Source organism: Rhinolophus sinicus, linkage group LG05 (assembly GCF_036562045.2).
Source record: "Rhinolophus sinicus isolate RSC01 linkage group LG05, ASM3656204v1, whole genome shotgun sequence".
Taxonomy (NCBI): domain Eukaryota; kingdom Metazoa; phylum Chordata; class Mammalia; order Chiroptera; family Rhinolophidae; genus Rhinolophus; species Rhinolophus sinicus.
In genome coordinates this window covers 52,930,514-52,958,240 of record NC_133755.1, presented here as the reverse complement: position 1 = coordinate 52,958,240, position 27,727 = coordinate 52,930,514, and the positions used below count along the sequence as shown (strand labels likewise).

Sequence of the window (27,727 nt, the reverse complement as noted above, 5' to 3'; positions counted from 1 at the left end):
TTCTCAGGCTCGGCAGGGCCTGGTTAAGGTCCTGGGAGCACTTCCGGCCCTGGCATGTCAGAGGGAACAAGTGAACACAAGGGACATCTGGTTGGTGAAGGACACAGGAAGAAGAAAGCTAAGACTTTTCTCAGATGAAAATGGCTCGTTTAGAGGGGAGTTCGGAGCAGGTACCAGCAGTTACACACTGAAATATATGAACTGGATTAGCAAAATAAGCAAAACTTAAACTTTATTTTAGAAATCTATGAGCTATAAAAGAAGACCATGGCAAAGTCTAAGGGTAACAGAAACCATACTGGAGTGTCGGAGCACTCTAGGAGTAACAGGAGATGGGAATGGGGGTGGTAAGGTGGGGGACTCAGGATTTTTCTGGCTTCAGAAAGTCAGAGAGCCCAGATCACAGCCAGAACACCCTGATGTTGGTTACAGAATCTTTATGAAGGTGTTCACCTGCGGGAAAGAGAAAACCCCAATGTTAAATTTCATATTTTCAGCAGACTACACTGTAGTCCACCCCCAACGCATAGGTAGCCAAGCCCAAGAGTTTTTTGTGAGGAAGGGAAAATAGGTATGGAGAGGAAATGTGACCTGCCCTGGGCCATACGCTATCAAGTGGCAGAGCTGGGAAGAGCATCCAGAAGTCTCATTTCCCTAGTTCTAGAATGCCTTAGCGGAGGAAGTTAGCTGAGAAGCACATATTATAAGCCAATTATTTAACAACTATTAACCCAAAATACTTTAGAAAATAGGGATGATATTTGTGACTTGTACAAGAACCCACAGCCTTTGGCGTGTAAAATGCAGTATGAGGCACAAGACCCATTATACTGACGTTTGAAGCAAAGATAAAGTGCAATGAAGGAAAGCCATTAGAAAGCAGGAGTTCGGGTCTTCCCCACCTTTTTCATGAGTTCCTCTTGTCTAGTTATGTCTTCAGAGAAATCATCATTGACGTCCAACACCAGCACGGGCATGTCCAGCAGAGCCTCAAAGTGGAGCCTATAAAAAACGCAAACATTTAGGGAGCAGAAAAAAGAAAGCTGAGCCAAGCTGCACATTCTCACAAGGTTTTAAAAATTCCGAGAACAGTTCTGAAGTCATGTGACTTCTCAATGAAATGGCGTTTAACAGCAGTTGTAAAAAAGAATTCAATAAAATTAGTGGGAAAGAGGAAGGCTGAACTTTCCCTTTCGAGTTGAGTCGAATCCTGAAGGTGAGAGCCCTAACATCCTAAGTGGACGGCACACCACACCTGAGGAGCAAAGGCTCAACCAGGGAATGTCAACTTAGTAAACTGACAATTTCTCTAAAAATTGTTGGCCCTTCCCCCCCAGCCAACTCTATCATCATCATCATCATCATCATCATCATCACCACTGTGTTTAACCCAGTGGAACTTTAAAAAAACAAAAAAGCTGGAGAAAGGGAATCTCAAAAAAAGTCTCTTGGAATATACAGATTACACCCAATATTAAATTTCTGAGTTGGATAATGCTGGACATTTCCTACCACTTCCAGTACATTCTGAACTTCCTCATGGGGCTGCATGTCGAACTTTCTGTGTTAAGGTCTGGTGTAGGGGGCAGGCCTGTGTGCTGCTCTCTTCTCCACTTACTTGGTGGTCTTGTGAACCAGCCAGGCTTCGTGCTGACCATGAAGCTGCTCCAGATAAGCCAGCTCAACTCCCCTCTCTTCTTCCCTGGCCCTCTGGTGCAGTCTCTTCAGACAAACCTAGAAGACAATCCCCCAGCCCCACCGAGCTCACGATTTGGCTGTCACAGTGCAGTCTTGAGGGGGCTCTCAGATGCACTCCTGATGTCTGCCCTGGACGCTACACACCACCGGACTGCTTCTGAAGCCTAGTTTTCTCATTCCATCACAGGTTAATGGCAAACACCAGCCACCCAGGAACCTGGAATGACCCTTCTTCTTCCTCCTCCCAACCACATCTAGGAAGTCACTGAATGCCCTTTAATCTCTCTCCTGTTCATTCTCTCCCTGCCTCTCTCTCACCTCGGCCCCGGTCGGGTCCTCACCACCTCTCAGCTGGCCTATAGCAACAGCCTTCTGGCTCTCTGCCTCTTGGAAGCAGTGAAGTGGACAGGAAAAGACCAGGCCTTCACGCCCGAAAGTACAGGATTAAGTTCCCGTCTCCACCGTGCACTGGTGGTGCAATCTTTGTGGGCTTCCCTTTCCTCATCCTCCACGTACCCACAGGTCGCTGTGGGGACTCACCGAGGAAAGGCATGGCAAGTTCCTGGTAAAAGCTGTTTTTTCCCTCCCAGTCTGTCCTCTCAGTCCACCCTTCCATAGGACTCCAATATAATGGCCTTACTCTCGTTGCTTAAAATACTCCCCAGGCTCCTTAGTGCCTACAGCCATCACCCCCAGGTTCAAGGAAGGATAAGCAGTGCATATTTGCAAAAGGGTAAGTAATTTGAAACATCTCTTTTACACCAGAGCAAACACTCACTACAGCAGAATGCAAAATCTGCATAGGTCAAATATAAAGTGAAAAAAAGCGAGGCTTGGGACTATCTCTCCTTCCCACCCTCTTTCCAGAGTGTGCACAATTCCTTCTACCTTCACCTGATAGAAAAGTCTGAAGCCCATGGCTCAGAGACTGTCACCTTCTCTCTGTCATAGGAGGCCGTTCGAGGAGTCTGGCCACCCCGCCTACCTCTACTAGCAGCTTCCTTAGCTCCTCCCCTGGACTCACGGCTTTGACCTCCCACCTACAGGGCAGACCAAGCTCTTTCACACCTCCAAACTTTTGCTCCAAACGTTTGTTTCACCTGAATTGCCTTCCTTCCTCTCTCTGCCATTGAATAATGTCATTGAGATGTCATTGACATTGAGAATAATGTCATCTGTCCCGGAAGAACAGGTGGATTAACCCACTGAGTTAGGACTTCCTTCTTTTAAACACTTAAAAACTATCCCCAAATGTAGTGCAGAACAGTCCCAAAGAGGCAGGGTCTTTGTGTTTCCCTCTTGTCCTGTTTTTCCTCTAAGGAGACAAAATCATATAAACAAATTTCATTTATGATCTTATGTCCAACTTTTCAAATTGATTAACAGAGACAGATCTAACATGTTAATACTTTTAACTCTTATCCCTTCTGGTCTCTCCCTCTCCCCTGAATCAGTAATTGTCCCAAACTTAAATGAGGTCTTTCTCTTAGGGATCTATAATGTAGTTAGATAGTAAGACAAAATATGCCAAACAGTGACTCAAGCGCTGCACTGTGGAGTCTGGACCTTAAGTGCAGCAGTCAGATAAGGGAGGGAACAAATGGGCTCCAGCAGACAGAGCGGTGTTTCCTGGACAGAGCGGGAGCTCCCCCTTTATCTGCGGTACCAGTTCACTAAGCGCCACTGTGAGAGCCGGGCGCTATGCTAGGCCTGGGCAAACATGACTGCCAGTGGCATTTCAGCTGTATCAGAAGACAGAGGGAGGTCTGCACAGGGTGCTCTGAGCGCATAGTGACTGGGGGAGACCCAGGAGCAGGCCAGAGTCCATCTTGTTCAGGCCTGGGCCTGGCAGAGTAGGTGGTCAACACATATATGTTGCTTGTATTCATTTAACGTTTTTTAACATCTGACCTAGTCTCTCCCCATTTTCCCCTACTTTTATCGTTTTCATTCCTACTTTCCTTCACTCTGAACCTGCCTTTTTCTTTCCTTCTTTCTATCTTTCTATCCCTACATCCCCACCCCACAGCTGATGGCTTCAAGACACGTCCCTTATTCCCCACCCTCCCCAATCACACAGCTTTACACCCCGGACTTCCAACTATCCAGTTCTCCACCCTGCTGACAACCAACCAATGTTACTTACTTTTTGTACACTTTCAGAAATATTTTACACATTCTTATCCCCACCTTTTTAAAAACACACACACACACACATATAGAGTGTCCTACCATATACTGTTTTTGCTTTTGTTCACTTAACAATATGTCTTGGAGATTGTTACATGTCAGTACAGCACTTTCTCATTCTTTTTCATGACTTTAGAGCTTTCCAGTGCATGGACGGAGCATAATATATTCAACCGGCCCCTACTGATGACCACTTGGTTTGTTTCCAATAATTTGCTCTTACAAACAATGCTGCCTTGCACATGAGCCTTCTTGCCTGTGTGGGAGCGTATTTATGGAGTAAATTCCGAGGAGCATAACTAATAGGTCAGAAGGTATGTGCACTTGCTAGGATATATGCCAAACTGCCTCCTTAGAGCCTAACCAATTTACATTCCCACCAGCAAGGCAGCTTCAGGATTTTTAAACATAGCAAAGCTACTTAATTTTCCTCTCTGAGAAAAAAATATTATCAGAATTAATGAAAAGGCGTAATTTAAAAAATGTGACTTTATGTTTTGAATTATACATAAAGGCAGAGCAATTCTTTTTATAAAAACTATATTCATTCACTGCTGGCAGGCAAACATCGATGCTAAGGTCTCTCCCACAATAGGCTGACATTTCCATTTTTACTATTAATTTGCTTAATAGAGCAAACCTTTCTTCCCCCCTAGAAGTCTAGGTAAACTCCTATTTTGAGCATTTGGCATAATTCTTGTTTTACTGATACGGTTACAAAAATTCTTTTAAAAAAAAATCCCGTGCAAACAGTGTGCTTTAGTCAGGTCCCTCTTCATCTCAGTCCTTTGGGGAGGACACATCTGAATGTAAATAGATGCAAATGGAAGGGAGGGACCGTCCTGCCATCTGCCTCCCTGCCCCCTCAGGCCTCCCCCAGGAAGGGCTCCTTTAGGTTATGCATTACCTGGGGAGAAGCCTGAAGGTAGATGAGGCCATGTAATTGGACCCGGTTGGCAAACTCCTGCAGGAGAAAAGAATGCCAGTCCTGATAGATATGCCACTCCATGTCACTGAGGGAACCATTTTCAAAAAGATTCTTTGCAAAGATATACCTGTTTGGAAATGTAAGTGGGATGGGGGGAGGGGAGAAGAATGGGAAATGGAATGAAAGGCAAAAGAGAGAGGAAGCAGAAAAATCAATAACCAACTTGTTCCACATCTATTCAAGCCACTTACCCCTTTTGGCTCCTTATCAATCTTTAAGAAATCTGAATTTTTTTTAATTAAAATTTATTGGGGTGACAATTGTTAGTAAAGTTACATAGATTTCAGGTGTATAATTCTGTATTACATCATCTATAGATCCCATTGTGTGTTTACCACCCAGAGTCAGTTCTCCTTCCATCACCATATATTCGATCCCCCTTACCCTCATCTATCACCCCCACCCCCCGCCCTTACCCCCTGGTAACCACTAAACTATTGTCTGTGTCTATGAGGTTTCTTTTCTCATTTGTTTCTCTTGTTCTTTTGTTGTTTTTGGTTTATACACCACATATCAGTGAAATCACATGGTTCTCTGCTCTTTCTGACTTATTTCACTTAGCATTATAATCTCAAGATCCATCCATGTTGTCGCAAATGGTCCTATTTCATCTTTTTTTACCGCCGAATAGTATTCCATTGTGTATATATACCACAACTTCTTTATCCATTCATCTATCGAAGGGCATTTTGGTTGTTTCCATGTCTTGGCCACCGTAAACAAAGCTGCAATGAACATTGGAGCACACGTGTCTTTATGGATAAATGTTTTCAGATTTTTTTGGTAGACACCCAAAGAGGGATTGCTGAGTCATATGGTAATTCTATTTGTAATTTTTTGAGGACCCTCCACACTCCCTTCCATAGCGGCTGCACCAGTCTGAATTCCCACCAACAGTATATGAGGGTTCCTTTTTCCCCACAGCCTCTCCAACACTTGTTACCATTTGATGATAGCCATTCAAACTGGGGTGAGGTGATATCTCATTGTGGTTTTCATTTGCATTTCTCTGATGATTAGTGATGTTGAGCACTTTTTTCATATGTCTATTTGCCATTTGTATGTCCTCTTTGGAGAAATGTCTATTCAGGTCCTCTGCCCATTTTTCAATTGGGTTGTTTGTTTTTTTGTTGTTGAGTTGCATGAGTTCCTTGTATATTTTGGATATTAGCCCCTTATCAGGGGTGATGTCTGCAAAAATCTTTTCCCATTCAGTTGGTTGTCTCTTTATTTTGTCAATGGTTTCTTTTGCTGTGCAGAAGCTTTTTAGTTTGATATAGTCCCATTCATTTATTTTAGTTTTTACTTCCCTTGCCTTTGGAGTCAAATTCATAAAATGCTCTTTGAACCCAAGGTCCATAAGTTTAGTACCTATGTTTTCTTCTATGCAGTTTATTGTTTCAGGTCTTATGCTTAAGTCTTTGATCCATTTTAAATTAATTTTGGTACATGGTGACAGATAGCAGTCCAGTTTCATTCTTTTGCACATGGCTTTCCACTTCTCCCAGCACCATTTATTGAAGAGGCTGTCTTTTCTCCATTGTATGTTTTTTGTTTCTTTGTCAAAAATTATCTGTCCATATTTATGCGGTTTTATTTCTGAGTTCTCAGTTCTATTCCATTGGTCTATGTATCTGTTTTTCTGCCAGTACCATGCTGTTTTGATTATTGTTGCCCCGTAGTACAAGCTAAAGTCAGGGAGTGTGATACCTCCAGCATTGTTCTTTTTTCTTAAGATTGCTTTAGCTATTTGGGGTCTTTTGTGGTTCCAAACAAATATGATGAATTTTTTGTTCTAAGAAATCTGAATTTTTGACCTCTATTTCCTTCCTTGCTCAACACTAAGATGGGAAATAGCATCTAGATTTTAGAGGCCCAGATCACAGCTCTCCAGATGGATTAATCCTCTGGAAGAAAAGGGGCATGGGAAGAGCGTATCTATTATTGGTCACTAGCAATTTTCCCTGCTGGAAACCAGTCACGACATATAGCAAATGGTGCACGTACACTCAAACTTTTGCGATTTCTTTATTGTTACTGTAGCAAGCCCCCAAACAAAAACCAATTTAGTACAGACCACCCACCACATTTCATTTAAGGACTAAGGGCTTCTGAGTCTCCAGGCTGCTGAGACATGCTTTTGTTTAGCTGAGAAGTGGAGAAGGAACTGTATTTCAGTGGTGGCACCTCTGTAGCAGGAAATGCATTTCCTACTAACTGCTGGATTACCAAGACGGCAGACTTTCCGCCAAAAGCACAGGTTCTTATTTACTTGCTTCATCTGCTGCTGGGCCTCTCACCCAGATATGAGAAAGCTAAATCGAAAAATCAACTAGTTTTGCCCTTTGCTTACTTCCACAACTTAAGGAACATTCTGGTAAATAGGAAATCAGAGCTAACCAGAGACCATCACTTCAGAAAGGTCAATTCTGCTTTCATACCTCAGGCATTTTGGTACAAAACACAATTTACATCCTACACAATAAACTCCAGTTTCTAAGGCAACGTTCAGCAACTGGCCACTTCTGAGAAAATGAAATTCAGAATCCTGGCGTACGAATGGCTCAGGGAGGGAGGGATATACTTCAAGGTTGTGTGTTGTGTGTAAGAGAATGGGCTGCAGAGTCACACTCCTGAGTCTGCCGCTGCCTCCAGAATTCACCAGTGGTGTCACCAGGGGCACATACCAAACTCTTAGCCCGTTTCTCCCTCTGCACAGAGAGAACAGTAGACGCCACCTCGCAGAGTTGTAGTGAGGCCCATATATACTACTCGCAGGTGCTTGGAGGAGTGAATGGCACAGAGCAGTGAAGGTGTTGTGGTCGTTATTATAACCACCTCTTTGCTAGGCGATGAAGAAACCAATTTGGGAGTCCAGAAACCAACTCTCCCGGTCTGGAATGGTTTAGCTATAGTCTAGCTAAAGGCAACAAAGAAAAGAAGTGACTTTTGAAACTGAATTTCTGAAAAACGTTTTCAACGTCTTCATAGGTAACGTGGAAATTAAGATCTTATAAAGAGATATCAAGTATCTGTTAATAAGCCATATAAAAGGGGCCCTCGCCATTTCTGAGGATGAGCATTTCTTTATTTCTCCAAAGCCGGTGGTGATGGATGGAGAGTGACAGTGGAAGGCTGGGACGCTGATCCCTACGGGTAGGGAATTACTGCAGCCTGAACGCAGCCGCTGCTCAGAAGAACCAACCTGAGTTCAGAGGCGGCAGGGTCCCTGCTCTTAAAACCCCATACTATTGTTTTTTTGATCTCAAACAGGGATGATGTGGATTTCTTCCTGCCTGTCATCCACTCTCCCAAACAACCGGCGTTCCTCCTTTGGAACACACAGAACACGTGAGCATGTGTGCAGCCTCAGAGCTCCCTGGCAGACTAAGTCCACCGTGAAGGCAAGGACTGGGTCTGTCTTGCTTCCTGCTGCAGCCCCAGCTGGCCTGGTACCTGAACACAGACAGCACTGAATGCATCCGCGCTCACTAAATGCATATGAATGGATTTTTAAGAGTGGAATCGCTCCAAATTACTATCAGGATCAGAATGCGTAATTAGCTATCCTTTCTGTCTCAAAACTTGCCCCCTTCGAAGAAAACATCTAGAATGTTGTAGCTGCTTATAGAGCAATCTATTTTCATCTCCTCCTTTACAAGTAAATGTTAAGATCGTGTAGCTTCTAAACAAAGTATATTTCTGAGGGTTCCCTCATATGCCTACTTCACTAAAGGGCTGGGAATGAAAACATGGTTGGTCAGTATGTTTTAAGTAACTCCGGTGGTTATATGTGATTCATCTTCCTAGTTCAGGAGACATAGCTTGAGAGAGGGGAAAGGAAAATAGGAAGTAGTATGCCTAACAGGTGAAAACACCACAGTCTAGAGCCCAACCACCTGTTATTCACAAATTCAGCTCTTACAAAGGGTAGGCTTCCTCGGGGTACACAGAGAAGGAATGTGTAGCCCACAAGGTTTGTTTTACATATCTTGCATGATTTTAGGCAATATTAAAGCAAATCACATGACATTTACAATGGTACCTTTATTTTCCCCTCCAGGAGGCATTCTGCGAGCACAAAGAAGTAGAACTAGTTTGTCTAACTTGGAATTAAATGGGCAACTAACTTAGTGTCTTTAGAAGTGAATGGACAATGAAAATGCAGCATTTTCCATTTTGGGAACGCACAGGGGCTTAAGATAGACCGTCATGCTTTAAGCCACCACCTCACACCGACACAAGTGATTCACAGCCTGCAGATAAAAAACACCTCACCAGTGTCCAGATGAAGGAACCCTCACTGTGTCTCCAAATGGCTTAAGTCACAGCCTTGTCTGGTGGCACAGCCAGGAATTCTGGAGTTTAGATGGACTAACGCCTCTGGAACAGATGGACTGAATCCCCAAGCCAGCTACTAGCTTTCATTAAAAGTGCCTCCACATCGCACTCTCTCAGGTGGTCAGGATGACGCCCTTCCCCTGACCTGACACAGGCAGTAAATGTCCATTACAGACTCTGGCCAAATGAATCACCACTGATTCATTGTGTTTCCTAGAACAGATACTGATTTAAGTGTCTATTCTGTGCCTTTTAGCATGTAATGTTTATATTAGGTAACTACCAGGTTGCCTCTGTGCCAGAAAAGAATAGGAAAACATAATCAGTGGCAATGTGGGAAACTAATGAAAAATAGAATTTCCTTTCTTGACATATATGATAACCCTGTGGAATTATAAATCTGAACAAATCTGTATAGAGTGATCTTTAAAAAGACGACATTTTTTTAAAGTACATTTTTCAGTGACCAGAATGGTGCAGGGTCTGAGGAAGAAGGAAAAACATGCAGTGCAGAGCACAGGGCCTGTAACCAATGGAGGGCTCGGGGTCTTACCTGTCACTGTACACAGACCTCTCAAAGACCTGTACCGCTCCCTTGGAGTGTAAGAGCTTTTCAGGGAAGGGCTCCAGCTGTACCTTCAGGCGGCTCATAAAAGAGTATGTCTGGAATGTGTAGGACCATCGTGCTGGCTCCTGGTACATCATATCCAACAAGTTTCCAAGATTTTGGGTAGTGCAGGCCTAGAGAGAAATTACAAAAGAGAAGTTCCTGAAAGGCATATTTACTTCATGGTGTTTACCTCCTCCTTTCCCCCTGCAGGTTTACTAATCAATGAGAGAAGCCATTACAAATTTCCTTCTACTAAAAAGATACAATCACATCCCCCAGCTTAGTCAAAGCTGCATAATCAAGGAAGAGATTTTCCTACTTTATTAGACAAGAGTCTGATAGACGGAGACGACAAGCCACTTTCAACATACCAGAGAAAAGCAGAGGAAAAACCACACATAGAATTAGCATATTACTGATTGACAGGCTTGTGGAGTCTGTCTGAGGGAGACTTAACAATCAACAACCATTTAAAACTACACTTGGAAACAAAGTTTTCCATTGTAATACTATGTTGCCTCCCTCTTGAGCTTCCATTTGTGGCTATTTCTTTATAACTTCAACTGAGACAAGAAAGCAACTTATTATTTGAAAAATCCAACCAACCAAATAGAATTCTCTCTCTCTTACAAGAAGGGCTACAATTTGTGAAAACAAACAAAACCCTCCTCCATTCTACAGACTTTATGAAACGCATCTGAAGACCCATTTACCACATGTGCAGTTGGGGAGCATGTGTGGGACACTCAGAAGGAGCCCTGAATTCTTTCCTGGGCTCGACCACTGACTCAGTACAAAAGTGAGTTCTACATAAAGCACTTTGGATCTGCACTCACTCAGTCACCATTAACTGAAGCCTGTGTGGAGGTGTTACAGGGGGTAGGTCTGCTCAGATTTATTTCCATATTCACTGTGCTATGTTATCTCAATCTTCAAAACAGCTTCATGAGGTACTACTGTCATGCCCACACTCCTGAGGAGCAAATCTACTCAGAAAGGTTAAGTCACTTACTTGGCCAAGGTCTCATGGTGAGTAAGTACCAAATGGGGACTCAAACTTGGCTTCCTGTAACTTCTTCATTCTAATATTTCTCCATTCAAGGGCGAGCAAGACATGGTTCCCAAACTCAAGGAGCTCACAATGCAAAAGGAAAAGAGGCGGGGTGACAAGAATATAAGGCAGAACAGTTCTGAAAGCCTGCTGCACGAAAGCCCGCTTATCGGAGTGGGGTGCTGGGTTAACAGACGCAGTAGATTGGCTGGGTGGGGCTATTCCACCAGCAGACTTTGGGCTACCAAAGGGAAACTGTTCTGCAACTAAAAACTGCACAGGAGCCTGCACAGTTTCTGAAAGAACCATCTCAGCTACAGAATAAATGCAAGCATTGCTTCAAACACATAAACAGAGGGACAATCGTTGCATATAAAAATATTCAGCAATTCAAAAAGAGAGGACCAATCTGTGTGCTTAGGACAAACAGCCTCTTAGGAGGCAGCTGCTGCCAGAAACAGGAAAAAACAGAAGAATCTCAATGAGATTCAAGAGATTGCCACATTGATAAGAACAGGCTGTCATAAAAAAGGAGCAATATAAAAAGAACATTCTTAAGAGAAAAATGCAATTGCCAAAACAAAACACCCAATGAAGATAAGTAACTAGCAGACTATATACTGCAATGAATCTAATTATTGAATATCACAGAGTATCAGCTCAAGAAATTTTCCCTCAGCTAAGAGGGAAAAAAACAGAAAATTATGAAAGAAACGAAAAGACATGCAGGTTGGAAAAAGGAGATGCAATATACATCTAATATAGTGATAAGGTTGGGTTTTTTGTTTTTCTTTTTTCCTTTCTTTACTCTGGAAAGACACATCAAGATATAATGCCACCTGTGCTCCATCTGACAGCAATTAATTAAATTATAACTCAAACAACTTTGTAAAGAGGGGCTAAAATGATCTGCAACTTCACAGTACCCATAACTCAAAGTTACCTAGCCAAGGAAACTATTTTCCTTCTCATGTGACAAGAGTCCAATAGGGAGAGGTGAAATGCAACCCCCATCAAAAAAAGAGATGAGCAGAGGAAGGTCATTCCTCCTAAGGTGTGTGTCTCCCTCACATCAAATTTCACCATCACCGAGAATCACTGCCTAATAGAAACATTTCTTATCTCTAAGAACAGAACTATAGTTTAAAACTATGGTATAACTAGGAGTTAGTCAGAGGTAAGCGACCTGAAAAAAGCTAAAATCAAAGAAAACATAAAGAAAGAAAATTTCTGAGATGCAAGACTTTCCACCACAGAGATTCACTGAGTACCAGAAAAGATTTTTTATGTATTTACATATGAAGCGTGCACACACACGTACCCACAATTGGATCTATCCTGGCAAAATGTCAACAACTCACAAAAAACAAAACAAAAACCTAATGAGGGGAAAGGGAAAAACATGAATTCCTTATATACACATATAAAAAGGATCATAACTATATAACACTTCTCTATAACAGAAACTATCTGTTACATTCCAGAGCAAGAGAAAGACATTTTTAGACAAGCAATCCCTCATAAATTAGACCACCCACATACTTTTATTAAAAAAAACACTTCTCTAAAATATATTTCAACCAACTGAAACATTAATCAAAACAAAGAATTAAGAAATGGGAAGATGTGGTAATGAGTAAAAAGTGGTCAGTGATCAACCAGCAGAACAGAGTTAAATATAAAGTAACCATTGTTAATGTGGTTATCAATTTTAATGCCAATTTCTATTGTTACAAGAGAAATTTCACAATGTTAAAACATTCTGGAGCTCTAAAATTTCAGCAGATTTCAACATACCTGGAAGACAGAGTCTGAAGAAAAAGGTAATAAAGAAGTAGAGGATTTTTTTCCTTTCCTTCACAGACTCTATTAATATTGAGAGATTTAAACATGTATCTTTTTAAAATTTAAATGTTTATGGTAGAATAAAAATAGTAAATTTGCCATATGAATGACGGGGAGAAAAATAAAATGTCAAAGATAGGAAAAAGAAAAAAAGGCAATGGAAGCACAAATAAGGTGGCAGGATTAATTAAACATAATCATAATAAAAGAGAAAAATTCCCAGGAAAGGCAAATTCTAAGATTGGGTAAAAACGAAAAATCCTGTTCATCAAAAAAATACTCAAAACAAAAGCCTAGAACAAGATGACATAAATTGGTTGGCGACAAAGGGACAGAAAAATCCACTAAGTAGATGCAAATAAAAAGAAAGCATGTATGGCAAAACTGTATTAAGAAAAAAAAAAGCGTTAAATGCCACAGGAGGGTTTTTTTAATACTAATAAACCAATAAAGACTCCACAAAGTTATGAACCTTTTTACATGAAATAATAAAGCACTGAAATATATACACATATAGCAAAGCCAATTAAAAGTACAAGGAGAAATGGACAAAACACAACAAAAGCACAATACTTTAAAATATTTATCTCACAATTTAATACAAAAGGTAGAATCCAAAAATGAGAGCTTGGAGGATAAGACCCTAAATCATTTTCTTCCACATATCTAAAGCTGGGATACAACTTAATATGTTCATTAAACTTAACAGACATTTTAAATATTGTGTAGAAGTGTTATTAAATTCATGATGTATCTTAACGATCAATGGCATCTTAGAATTCATAAAATACATCCCATCAAACTCCATACCTTATAGATAATACATATTCTTCTTAAAAGTCCATGGCACATTTACCAAAATTGATCATACATAAATATTGATCATACATAAGTCACGAAGAAAAACTCAGTAAATTCCTCCAATTAGAAATTATATAAGCCACACTGTCTGACCATAACAAAATAAAATTAGAATAGCAAAATAATGCACACACAAAATCTCCTCAGAAAATGTAAAATACTTTAGAAATAATTATTGGCAAAGAATAAATCAAAACTACAATTACAAACTATTTAGAAATTTCAGTTAAAATTTTATTATGTCAAAATCTAGAAGACAGGGCCAAAGCTTATTCCATGAAGAAAATTTCCAATTGCAATTGCTTTTATTAAGGCAGAAAAAAGGAAAAAATACACAAACTAATCACTCAAACTGAAAAGCTTAAAAAAAAAAAAAAATTCTGAGAAAGTAATGAATGAATCTAAAGGCAAAAATAATGCAAGCCCCCACAGAATTAAAAACTAAAATCCATGATTTGGGTCTTCTAAAAAAGGACAAATAGATAATCATCTATCTAATCTATCCCTCCCAGAACAGTCACACAAATAAGCAACATCAGACAAAAGATACAATAATTCTGGATACAGAAGAATTAAAAATATAAAAGAATACATGTACTAACTTTACTTTATTAAATTGGAAAATAAAAGGACAATTTTCTAAGAAAAATTATCAAAGTTGACTCAGGAAGGTTAAAAAAAAAACCCTGAATAAAACTTGAGAAAGAAGTGGTTATCTATTTCCCCCAAACAGCACTGAATCCTTATCATTTAAAAATTTTATTCCCCTTTGTATTTTCTTAGGGTAATCTAGAACTAGAATTTTGATGTGGAAAAATTATCTATCTTGTTGACACTTTTGTTAGATTTTACAAAATTTTCTTTCAGAAAAGTTGTACCAATTTCCTCATACTTTCAGCAACATTGGATATTATTCTTTTTCATCCTTGCTAATGGGAGAGTCAAGAAAATGATTTCTATCATTAACTTCAAAGAATAGGTAATTCCTATGTTAAAAATGATGCAAAACTTCTCAATTCATTTTCATAACCCTAATGGTAAAACCTGTCAAAACTACATACACAAATAGTAATACCAATCAAACTTATAAATATACATGCAAAATTCCAAACATGTTAGTAAATTCTAAATGGAAAACTAATAAACTGGAGCTTATCACCTAGGCAAAGAAATGTAAAATAAGACCACACACCATTTAGCTATTAAAAAGAAAAAAGATGTAGCTACAAAGATACTCATCATTGTTTATAACAAGTTAGAAAATTAAGTATTCAAAATAAAAGACTTGATCACTAAATGACAATATAGCATATTATGCAGTATACTGCCACCATTAAAATGGCATTACTATGAAAGGAAGACCTTGTACATCAAGTGACATGCAGGTGATAATCATAATTTCTGTTTTAAAAAAGTAAATGTACAAATGTTTTAATTAGTTTATGCAAGTGTATGTAAATATATGTATTTTCTCCTCTGTAGAAAGAAATCTAAAAAGACGAAATGTTAATTAACCGTTTTACCTCTCAATAACGGGATTATGGGAGTATTAGTTATCTATTGCTGCACAACAAATTCTGCCAACATTTAGTGGCTTAAACCAAAAAACATCCGTTATCTCATTTTCTGTGAACAAGGAATTTGGGACACACTTAGCTGAGTTGTTCTGCCTCAGGGTTTTCCATGAGGTTCAGCCAGGATGTTGGCTGAGACCAGAGCCATCTGAAGACTTGACTGGGGCTGAAGGATCCACTTCCGAGAAGACTCACTCACACAGCCATTGGCAGGACTCTGTTCCTTGCTGTGTGGGCCTCTTCACAGGTGGGGATGCTTCACGTCATGGCAGCTGGCATTCCCAGAGCCAAAAGTGATCAAGAGAGAACAAGACGGAAGATGCGATGTCTCTTACAGCCCCTCCCCCCCCCCCAGGGAGTCACACTCGGTTATTCCTGCCACATTCTGTTCATCAGAAGCAAGTCACTAAGTCTAGCCCACACTCGTGAGGAGAATTAAGGTCCATCTCTTGAAGTGAAAGCGTATCAAACAATTTGTGGACATATTTTTAAACCCCCACAACAGGTGACCTGTGGCATACTCAGAAAAAAAGATACATAATTTATTCTCTAAATGGAAAAGTTAATTTCACAAATATACACACACACCCCCCTACATACAAGAATACAATATAAAAAACAAATATCCTCAACAAGCATGGTGTGCCTGCTCAAAAAGGTAACACGATCCTAAGTTGGAATAATGGTAACATGGCACTCGGAACAAATTCTATGGTACTGTGGCCCATTTAGATTGCATCCAGAATGTCCCGTTCAGCTGAGTCCCACTCTTAGTAAATTCTAAATGGAAAACCAACAAACCGGAGCTCATCACCTAGACAAATTTACTTCAGAATGAGGAACAGTCTGAAGGAAAATGGTGTTTGGCTTGAAAGAGAGAAGACTTGAGGGGGAGAAAGAAGAGGCAAATATTTCATCGCCTTCAACCCTCTGAAGAGTTGCCATGTGGGAAAGTTAAAATACTTAAGAGACAGAACTTGAATCGATGAGTCATAGTCACAGGTATGCAAAGTGGCTCACACAAGAACTTTCTAACAATTCGGGTTGTTAAACCCCGCAGGAGCCACTCAGTGAACGCTCGGGCTGGCTGCAGGAGGCATGGCGGGCCACTCCCTCAGCTCCCTACCGCTCAGGCACATGCCCACACTGGCCCTTCCCGCCTCGCACTGCTGTGGATGGCATTGCGACCAACCCTGGAGCCTGTCCCAAAGCAGCAGAGCAGACACTAGGGCTGGGCCACGAGGCATAAATGACATGTGCCGTGCTTGGCGCGTGGGATGTGCTTCATAAATGTTAGTTACTGTATCTGCATTGACTCAAAGTATAACTAGCTGCTCTCTAAGGTCCTTTCCAATTTCTAAGACTTCCTAAATAAGTTAAAATCATTATAATTAACTTAATCCTGATGGTCAGCTTCAGTAGTATACTTAAGGGTAGGAATGACAAAATTAATCTTCCAAACCAGAATGGCTGGACATGCTTTGGGAAACCACACAGAATAGAGGCAGTCACTTTTGTAGGCACGTAAAAACCACAAGAATCAAAATTAAACACATTCAAACAAGTCTTATCCTCTTTGGTGTACATGGTCTGCTTTCTGGAATGAAGGTATTTTAAAGAGGAGACGCAAACTGGGCTGCTTCACCTACTCAAAGCAAGTTAGATTACTACAATTAGTTTACTCACCCACACCTGCCAACGACCCACACAACTGAAAACTTACTTTTTGCGTGCCAGCAGCCTGGACATTCTGCCATGTTGCTACAGGTTCAGTAGCTACGTGCCATTCTGGGTAAGTTTTCATGAGTAACTTCACAAAGGTGGACTTTCCCACAGCTGCAATGCAAACAGCATGTATTGGGATACTTCCCACATCAGGGCTGAAGGGGAAAGCGGCTACCAAACTCTGCCCTACTCAAGGGAACAAGTACCAGTTTTTCCCATTTCAAAACGCAGCAGCCATATACCATTGTCAGACTGAAAATGGGTCAGGCCGTGCTAACCGGGCACCATGATCAATGCAGGCAACAGGGAGGAAAAATACCCCTAAGATTTGATTTGCAGTTTTAATGTCCCAACCTCTCAGAGACAAAGAGTATTTAGTAAGAGTTAAAAATGTAATAGACCATCAAAAATAGATGAAATCAGCTACATTGCTTGAAATCAAGTTTGAATCATAGTCCTATTCAATCTGAGACTAAAAATTGCAAGTTTTCCAAGATAGAAAACAAAGATTATGATTCTCGTTCATGCAACAAATTTGACCAATATTCAGGGAGCGCTGCTACGGGCTCAGGACTGTCTGGCACTGGGGGTACAATGATAAACAAACACGGGATGGATTTTGCCCTCACAGAGCTCGTATGGATAGATTACTAAAGAAACACACAAGCAACTAATAACACATTGTGCTAAAAGCAGCACTAGAAAAGAAAAATGCAGGATGGCTCTAATATAGCTAATATAGATTAGGGACGGTTCCTCGGAAACACACCTGAGGTAAAACCTGAAGCGTAGGGGAAGGGGAGCAGCATGAACAGAGGTCAGAAGACGAGAAAGAACTGGGTGCACAACAGGACAAAAGAGAAGTCTGTGGCCTTGAAGAAGCCAGTGCAGCTACAGCGTGGTCAGTGAGGGAGAAGAATGAATGACTGAAATATGCGTGGAGAGGCAGGTAGGCAGGTCGGGGCCAGGTCATGCAGAGCCTTGCAGCCATGGTAAGGAGTCTGAATCTATTCTAAGGGCGATTGGAAGTCAGTGATGATGAGCTTTAAGCAGGGAAATGATAAATTTCCACCTCATTTCTAAAAGAGCACTCCGCCAGCTGTGTAAGAATGGACTCATAAGGAAGTAGGCAGACCAGTTAGAAGACAGTAGCTTGTACCAACATCGTGATGGCGGAGGAGGTGGAAATTAGCAGTTGCTTTGGAAACTACTTTGGAGATGAAATCAACCTAGTACCACAACATTCAAGTTATCTTTTCCCATTTACACCAATGTCTGGCCCATACCTTCCCGAGCTCCAGACTCAGTATCCAACAGGCCTCCAGACATCTTTACGTGGATATCCCACAAACACCTCAAAGTCAATACATTCCCTAAGTGAACTCATCATCTTCCCCACCAAACTGAACTCCTTCCCACACCCCAGACCTCAGGGTACGGCAGCACCATCCACTCACCGTTGGAACTTCCTCCTCTGCCAAACCTCAAGTGGGCACCAAGTGCTTTCGCACCTGCCTTCTCAATACATTTTCCCCATCTGTCCTTTCCTCTCTAGTCCCACCTCCTGCTCAAGCCCAGGCTCCCTCATCTCTTGCCTCGCCAACTCTGGCCTTGCCCTCTTCAAGCCATCATTCATACTGCAGCCACAGGGAACACAAAACAGCATTATTCAAACTCTCTGACTGCTCCCTACTGCCTTCATGACAAAATCCAAGCCTTCAGCATGGTCTACAGGACACCGTCATCTGGCCCCTTCTTACACCTCTCTGGCCTCAGTTTCCCTTCAGGTATCCTGCACTCCCCTGGACCAAACTCCTCGCAGCTCCAATCATGCCACGTCCTCCGCTGCAAATGTGCCTATGCATATACTTCCCCTTTCCTGGTACACCTCCTCTCCTCACCCGGCCAACTCCAACTCAATCTTCAAGATTCTGCTCAGGAGTACCTCCTGTGTGAAGCCTTTCCAGACCCCGACACCCCTAAACGGAACTAGCTAATCCTCCTTCGCGCCCGGGCTGGCGTCTGGGTAAGACTCCACCACTGTCATTGTAACTGCGTTTCTCCAGGGAGAAGATGGAGCTCCTCAGGACCCGAGTGGATGAAACACTTAATACATTAATTTCAGTTCCCTCTGAAACCCACATTTGTTAAGAAACTAAAAAATGAATCTTAAGAGTGCATCTGGAATTTCATCGCCTCTGTGGGAGATGATCTTTCTCAAGTGAGTTCTACCCTTAGGAGGAACCCAAGTGGAACCAAGAGAAGGAAGGAGGCACACTTCCAGTGATTTCATGAGCCACTCATGGTTATTGATTGAGCGTCGAGATGTCTCAGCAGAAGAGCCCACACATCCAACGTGACATACACACCACTCCAACTCCTCCTCTCTGAGCACAGAACAAACAACGTGAATCTATGCATTTTGCACAGTCACACTCCTCTGTCCCACCCCCACCCGCTTATGAGCGCCTTTGCACATCGGCTCAGCCTCTGCTCTTCCCACACTTCAGTGAATAAATGCCTTCCCCTGCTCTTCCAGGCCTGTGTCTAAATCCTCTCCCCCCCAAACCCAAGGTCCAGGAAGTTCAGGACTTCTCTAACTCACACTGAATTCCTACCATACTAGGCAGCTGAATCAAACAAGAAATATTAACTGCCTGTGGTATGTTTAGCATCTAATTGTTTTGATTGTTTCATGCGTCTTGGTTTTGGTTTCTTAACAGGATCTGCATCTCTGGGGTTGGGCACCAGGAATTCACATTTTTAAAGCATGCTCGAAGTGATCCTGGTGCGTGCTTATTTTTGTGAATGCCATCCAGAACAATCTGATCAAAATCAGAGGAGCTTTTTAAAAATATAGATTTCAGAACCACATACTAGACTACTAAATAAAACCCCCTGTGCTTGTCAAGACAGGAATTACAAATTGGTTGAGTTCGTGTATTATCAGATACCTGCCTGCTCTGAGTAGCCCACAGTTTAAAATGTCTGGCCCAGTTAGTCAGTAAATAGATTGCAGGTTGTTGACACAGTCTAAAGCATGGTCCCAGCCTATCAGCTGAAAAGCTATTTTAACTCATATGAAAAGATGAAGGTAACTGAGTAGTTAGCTGGGTGGGCCTGAATGATTGTTAGAATTACTTAAATGTTTTTTGAAGTTAAAAACAATTACCTAAGAAACGACTGCATGTAGAAAGGAAGGGCCCTGCGGGGTAGGGAGTGTCACCTGTACCTGAGATCAGACACTTAGTTCATCTAAGAGCAGTCAGGACTCTCAGAAACTGACTCATGCCATTTAAACACACAAAACCCGGGATGCCAACAAATGAGATATAATGGGAAATACACAGTTCCAATTACTGGAACAATCACCCCAGGGCAACACCCCACTCCCCATTCCAAAGTTTAGTAATCAGAAACCGACTTTGGCAAAGAATGATAGTAAGTGGTGGTGAAAATCCCTAAGAGCGGTGCCATCCATGCTGCTGTAGGGTTCGGAGCGTCTGGGGCACGTATGACAGGGCAGTATTTCTTCAACTGTATTCCAACGGAACGTGGCTCTGCCAGGCAGCACTCACAGATATGGAACAATTATTTTAAAAAAGAATTCAAAGTTACATGTTTACATTAAAACCAGACACAGCATAACTGTTTTTAGTGCTGTGATACCTGATCATAACAGTTTTTTCTTCCTGCTTGGGTTTAACAGGAATGTTTTCAGGTGTTCCCAGGAGCCACCGAGTGTCTGCCGTGGTGTTGGCTGCTTCTCCAGTGCTACACTGGCCTCCGCCCAGTGGCCAGAGAACTCAGGTCCACCGAAAGCCACTCTTCACGTAACACTGGGCAAACTGACAAATTCCTCCCTTTGGTCTCTATGCAGAGCCCCAGCTTCTTGTATCATTAGCTTTTGATATACTTTTTAGTATCATGAAAGTTTGGGGGTATCAGATCTCAGCATCAGCCTTCCCTTAGGGCCTCGGCTATCCTTGTACGTTATTATATGTGCCGTGACTTGAAAAGGGGTGGGAGCTACATCCTTAGAGATATTACTTCAATATGTTGATTTTTATTAGCACCAGGCTCGTCATTCCACAAGTCGGACCAAAGAGTTCTGCTATTAATGTTCATCTTTTCCTAAGTCATGTTTTTTTCCTCCTGCAATTTTTTCTATAAACTACGATGCCTGCTATAACCACATTACACTAAAATCTAGTAGTAAGATAATATCTGATGTAACACCTAAAGTAATACATTAAACTACTACAGTTGCATTTCATGGGAGCCTCTTAAATATACCATCACCTCCAAGCATTTTCTTCTCCTAAACAAGATGAAAAGCATGGGGAAAGAAACCAATTTCTGAAAACTTTTACCAAAAAGCAAACAAAGGCAGTAAATATAAAAATGTCTGTCTTGAAACAGAAAATTCTTCATAGAAAACTAAAGCCTTTACTTCAGGACTTTCATTTTGGTGCTGCATTCATTTACTCAGTCACTTGTTCAGGGAGCAGCTGCTCAATCTACTAACACATAGGTACTAACACGAACTAGGCTGAGACCCTGCCCTCAAGGAACTTATACTCAACACTGAATCGAAGTACCCAGGATCAAATGGGCTCTGAGGTTACAGGCATTCTGGGAAAACTTTCAAAAATCACTCAGCAGGCTTAAAAGGAACTTAATACATTTTTGCCCTGATTCCTTTTATTATTATTATTTTATGAGAAACTACAAAAAAAAGAAAGGAAAAAAAAAAGGTCCTTCACAGCTTCCAGAGCATGATCCAAACTCATGTTTAGCAGGCGACCCTCAGGGATCTGGAATGCCCTCCTCCCCCAGTGCCCACCAGCTGATTCCTCCTTTCACTGTCATTTTCTCCTTGAACTCTCTCCAGTTCCTGCATCCCGAGGCAGAGTATCCCAAGGTATTACACCGTAATTATTTGATGACTCGTCACTTTCTCCAGCCAGACTGGGAGCTCACCTTTCTGAAGACACAGACTGATCTTATGCCCTTTGCATCCTGAGTATCTAGCCAGGTACTAAGAATGGGGATGGATGGATGGATGGATGGATGGATGGATGGATGGATGGATGGACTGAGGTGAATCACAGAAAGAGCAACTCCAATTTACAGTATTTGTAATAACCAGGTCTTTCCCCCTAGGATTCTTTGCCCAATTGTTTATACTCAATAAAAGATGCTTATTAATGCTCCTCAATCACTTACCTTGAATGCTGGAGGAGAAACGTTACTAGGGAAGCCCTCCCCTCCTTCATGTACAAGTCTCTAGACTGTAAAACAGTTTCCCCTTCTCTGGTGGGGTGTTTAAAACCAAAGTGAGAAAGGTCTGAGACGACTCACTGACAATATTTCAAACGGCATTCCTGTCTTCAATTTAGATTTGTAATCATAACATAATTGTTTTCGGAAGGCGATACGACACTTTAGTGATGAATACTTTTAAAAATATAGGCTATTTTATTTTTCAGATTTTAAGGGATTCTAAGTACCAAGCTTTTCTCTTTCAATCACTCATGATGTATGGCTTAACAACTCATGCTAGGTGCCATTAGTTGTCACTTCACCGATCCATTTTCCTTACACACGCTGCAGTCTACACCTACAGGATCAGACGAACAAGACGCAGAGCAGTCTCACAAGACAAGCCGCTCTAAAGAGCTCTAACTTCAGTTAGGACAGGGGTTCACCTTCCCCTGGTCAGGTTTCCCGAATAGGTATTCTCATTCTGAGTGGTTTGGAGATGCCACCTGTGATTAGAGAACAAGATAACTCTTGATTTGATTACAACAGCAGTTTAAAATATTTCCTTTGTGGGCCCAATGACTAACTTCCACGTGGCTATCACAGCACAGGCTTCAGGCACCGGTAAACAGTGAGTGAGCACAATGGGTCAGGCAGGGGCTTAGGTGCTGGTGACACAAAGATGAACAAGACAAGAAGTGGCCAACCCAGGGACGAGGTTGGATGTGCAAACATTCTCAACAGAACTCAAGTGCTTGCAGCAGCTGTGGGTACAAAATGTGACGAGAGCACACAGAGGAGGCAGTGACTAATTCTGTCTCAGGAAGAGTCATCACGGTGTGTGGGGTGATGGAATGATGGGAGATAAAACTAACGAGAGCCAGATTAAAGGACCCCAGTCCACTTCTCATTAGTCACTTTCCTTGGGCAACTGCATTTACTTCCCAGGATTCAACAACTACCTTGAGTCAACAACTTCCACAGCTGAAATCTCAACTCCCATCTCTCTTTTAACTTCAGGCACATACTCTAACCTATCTCAGAACACCTCTCTCTATATACCATGTTTCCCCGAAAATAAGACCCAGCCAGACCATCAACTCTAATGCGTCTTTTGGAGCAAAAATTAGTATAAGACTCGGTATTATATTATATTACATTATATTATATAAGACCCAGTCTTATATTATAGTAAAATAAAACCAGGTCTTATATTAATTTTTGCTGCAAAAGACATTAAAGCTGATGGTCCGGCTAGGTCTTATTTTCGGAGAAACACAGTATTTCAGAGGCACCTCCTATAAAATACATCTCTCTTGCCTCCCCGGACTTCCTCTTCCTTTATTTTCATCTTCAGTTTTCAGAGTCAATGTCCAAATGAGAAACCTCACTTATCTTCTGCGAGTTGCCTCCTCATCCCTCACCTCCAAGTGGCCCAGTCCTGCCAATTCTACTTCCAAAATCTCTTTCAAACCCTCACTTCTTCTCTGTCCCTTCATTCCTGCATCTTCTCTCCCCCCAACTACTATGATAGCCACAAAACTAGCTTATCTACTCCAAACTCTGTTCCTATTTATTCATTCAACAAACTGGATGCAAGGCACTATGGGTACTATAGCAAACAAGACAGGCAAAGAAAGTGCCTGTGTTATGGACCTTTTTATTTGCTCATTCTTGCCAATTTCCTTTTTAAAATTAGTCTGGTCATGGCACATACTGGCTTCATGCTTTCAGTAGCCTCCCACTGCTTATAGAAGAAATTCCTAGCATGGCCCACAAGGCTTTCAGTATCTGGCAAATCCTACCCTTCCAACTTCTTGTTCTGCCATGCTCTCCCAGGCCCTTTTAATCCAGGCACATCCAGCTACTTCCGTTATTACAACCGCATGTTCCTTCAGGCTTTGCCTTGGCAAACGTTACTTCCTGTGCCTGAAACACGCTTTCCTTTCCTCCGCCTTGGGAGTTCCTACCCCAGAGACTCTGAGTTTCCAAGCCCAAACGTGGCCCTCATCTCAGGGTATATCAATTATGCTTAGAAGCCTGCTTCTCCCACTTGTCTTGGCTCTCCTTAAAGGACAGGCGCTGTATCACACCTGAGCCCACCTTGTAGCAGGTATTCAGTGAGCCTCAGTTGCATGAGAAAGCAAGGAAGAAGCATAGCAATCTGGAAAGGTTAAGAAACAAAGGTCAGGAAAATTGGGAGAGGGAACTCACACCTCACCTGATGGCCTCTCCAAAGTTCTTACTTTGTGAAGTACTTTGTACCTCTCTGGGCTCTGAGGACAGAGCTTTCTTTAGGGGCATGTTTCCCAAAGTACAGGACAGGACATCTTTGAATAACACTATCAGGCACCTCTCTTCTCATTCTTTCAATGTTTCTGATCTGGCTGGAAAAACACACTCAGCCGCGGTGACTGGTCTCGCTTTAAATTCACGACTGCTAAGTCCAACAGTGGTCCTTAATGTTGCCCAGCAGTTTTACATTGCTCTCCTTCACTCACTAGAAACTTCATGTCTCTCCTCTGTTCTCACTCACTCTTTCCTGCTCTTTCTTCCTATTTCACTGAGAAAACATACAATCAAAAGACCTTCCCTAAGTCCCCACTCCACCTACTCGAGTCAGTACGCATTTAATCGCCATGCCCCCCATTATGAGAAGTAAACTGCTCCCAGCTAAGGCCAACCACGCTCCACTTGGGCTACAGGGGCCATTCCTTCTTGCTTACTGCCATCACTCCAGCAACTCTATCTTCCCTCCAGTCTCACCAAGTTCTTCCTCTTTACCAGACCATTTCCACCAGCTTACAAACGTAATCTAATTTATCTTACAAAAAGAAAGAAAAAGTAACACTCCTCTCAAATCCTCTTCTCATTTCACCCATGTCTCCCCTTTCTAGGAAAATTTCTAAGCAGTTGCTTAACCCACGGGCTCCAATTCCTCACCTCCCATTCTCCTTGAACCCACACCAGTCAGACTTTCACCCCTCCTGCTCCTAGAAGTTGTTCAAGTTCACCGAAGAGCTCCATCACTTAAACAGCATTACACAGTGGACCATCCCCTCTCCCTCACCAAGTTCTTCACTTGGCCTCCAGGATATCTTTCTCTTTTGTTTCTCAGTGTCATTCCTTCTTGGTCTTTTGTTGGTTCCTTCCCATCTTTCCAATCTCTTGAACATTTATGTGCCTCACGGCTTAGGCCTTTCCATCAACACACAATCTTCTGGCTTTAAATACCATCTGCATTTATAACTCCAGTCCAGGGAGATTCTGAACTCCAGGCTCATATATCCAACTGCCTATTCAATATCCCCATTTAGATATCTAAAACCATGTAAAACCATACACACCTAAAAACAAAATATTGAAACCACTCCCTGCCCCAAGTCTGTTCTTCCCATTCTCCTCCATTTTAAGATAATAGGAACTCTATCTTTCAAGTTACTCAGTCACCCCTCTCTGTATCTCACACTCCACATCTAGTATTTGTTAACAAATCTAGTTAGCCCTACCTTAAAACATAACTAGAATCCAATCACTTCTCACCACCTCCACTATTACCACCCTGGTCCAACTCACTAAAGGTCATCATTGCAATAACCTCCAGACACTTTCTACCTTCAATCTATCAGCCAGAGTGGTCTTTTTATAATCTAAGTCAAATCATGTCTCTCGACTGCTCAACCCTTCCTGTGGCTTTCCATCTCAAGCACAATAAAATCACATCATGGACTCCAAGGCCTACATACACTTTGACCACCTCTGACCTCTGACCTTATCTCCCCCTTGCTCATGCCACTCCAGCCACAATGGCTTCCAGCCTGTTCCCTGAACACTTTCCACCTCAGGGCTTTTGCACTGGGTTTTTTCTCTGCCTGGAAGAGTCTTCTCCCAGTTGTCCACATGGTTCACTTCCTCACCTTCAGGTTTTTAAGTGAGCTTGTCTTGACTACCCTATTTAAAATTGCAACTTCCCTCAATCTCTCATCCCTAAAATTTCTCCATCTCACTAATACTACCTAACACATGGTTTACTTTGCTTACTGTATGTTGTGTATTGTCTCTCTCTCTCTACTCGAGTTCCATGAGAGCAGAGATATTAGTTCTGTTCACTGCTGCATGCTCAGAGTCAAGCACAGTGCTGGCATGTGGAAGTGGCTCAGAGTTATTTGTTGAATGAATAAAATAAGAAATTCTCAGTTCACTGCTGACAATGCAATACTTGCTAATCCCCTTCTAGGGCTCAGCACCTTAGAAGGTAGAAGTATCGAGTCAGAATTTAGTAACATTAAATTGAAAAGTTTTGCTTTCATTCGGTTTTAATTACTGTTAATTTAAGATACTAGGTTTCTATTTGCTCTCGTAACCGTTCTTTTTAAGTTAATACATGTTTTGAGGTTTAAAGAGTGACTTTCTTCTAAGAAAAACGTTAAGAAATTATAGTGGGACTAGCAAAGAGACATGGCAAAAATAGTGACAGTGGTATCTGAATAAATGAAATTTAGAAACTCTCTTAGGGTAGAGTTGTCAGATAAAATACAGGACGCTCAGTTAAATCTGCATTTTAGATAATGACTTTTTTAGTGTATGCCACAAATATTGTATGGCACACACCTGCACTAAAAAATTACTCGTTATCTGAAACCCTATTTGAAACGGGCATCTTTTTTTCCCCCTACATGTGGCAACCCTCTCTTAGGAGAACAAAGAAATTACACCCAGCTCTTTGTCGCTTCCATTTCGATCTATCCTACCTACAGACTGCGTGGCTTTTATACCCCAACAGATGTGTCTGAGCTCTGAGCTCCTAAAAATCAAAGAGGCGATGGCCCACGGTGTACTTTGGGAGGGGAATGGCCCTGCCAGCTCAGAACAAGCAGTCCCGCCGCATCAAACCGGGGGAGGAAGAAAGAGGAAGGGGGGTGTTCAGGGCCCAGCTCCCTTTCCCAGCTTCTCAGGCACCTGCTCAGCGGAGGCCAAGGCTTGGCAGCCACTTTCCGGCCCTTACCAATGTTGCCTTCGATGGAGAGCCTTCGGGGCCCGCGCCCCGGGTGCAGGCCCCTGCAAAGGGGCCCGCCCTCGAGTGGGCTCTGAGCCATGGATCTGGCGGGTACTCGCAGCAGCTTTAGAAAGAGCTTGCCTGCAGCCATATCCCACCCACGACTAGCACAGCGAGCACTTCCGCCGAGAACACTTCCTCCGAGAGCACTTCCGCCCCCGCTATGGCCTTTCACGAGCTCCGGCGCGCCTCTGACGTCAGGAGACCGCCAGGCAGGAAGTGGGGGGGGTTGAGCTGACTGGGAAGGAGGGGCCAAAGGGACCGCTCTCGTCTCGCGATGTTTGTAGAGAAGCCTTGCGAGAAGGAAAGTCGTCGAGCTTGGGACTTGGGAGAGTTTGTTGGTAACTGAAGGTGGATGGGTGTGATTAGCCCCTCAGTATTTGTTCATTGGATAAATAACATTTTGAAAAAGACAATAATTCCATCACTTTTGCATTTTTGTATAACCTTAAATTTCATAACTAAAGACAAATCAAAAAATTGTAATTTTAAACGAGCTTTCTTTTTTCCAGGTGTTTGTTGT

General features: G+C 42.1%; 1 protein-coding gene across 3 annotated transcripts; it reads right to left on the bottom strand.

Annotated features, from left to right (window-relative positions):
- Positions 1-215: 215 nt before the first annotated feature.
- DGUOK (deoxyguanosine kinase) lies at positions 216-27,358 on the bottom strand. 3 transcript variants are annotated; one of them, XM_074332181.1, is made up of 7 exons: positions 27,154-27,358; positions 16,882-16,994; positions 9,771-9,958; positions 4,796-4,943; positions 1,619-1,734; positions 903-1,002; positions 216-453 (listed from the first exon to the last, which is right to left on the bottom strand). In XM_074332181.1, the coding sequence occupies exons 1-7, from the start codon at positions 27,293-27,295 to the stop codon at positions 427-429; spliced, it is 834 nt and encodes a 277-aa protein (XP_074188282.1). In that variant the 5' UTR covers positions 27,296-27,358; the 3' UTR covers positions 216-426. The 3 variants fall into 3 exon arrangements, with proteins under 3 accessions (XP_074188282.1, XP_074188284.1, XP_074188285.1); XM_074332183.1 differs by lacking the exon at positions 16,882-16,994 and having other exon boundaries at positions 27,154-27,343; XM_074332184.1 differs by lacking the exons at positions 16,882-16,994; positions 27,154-27,358 and adding an exon at positions 10,840-10,977.
- Between the last annotated feature and the right edge of the window lie 369 nt (positions 27,359-27,727).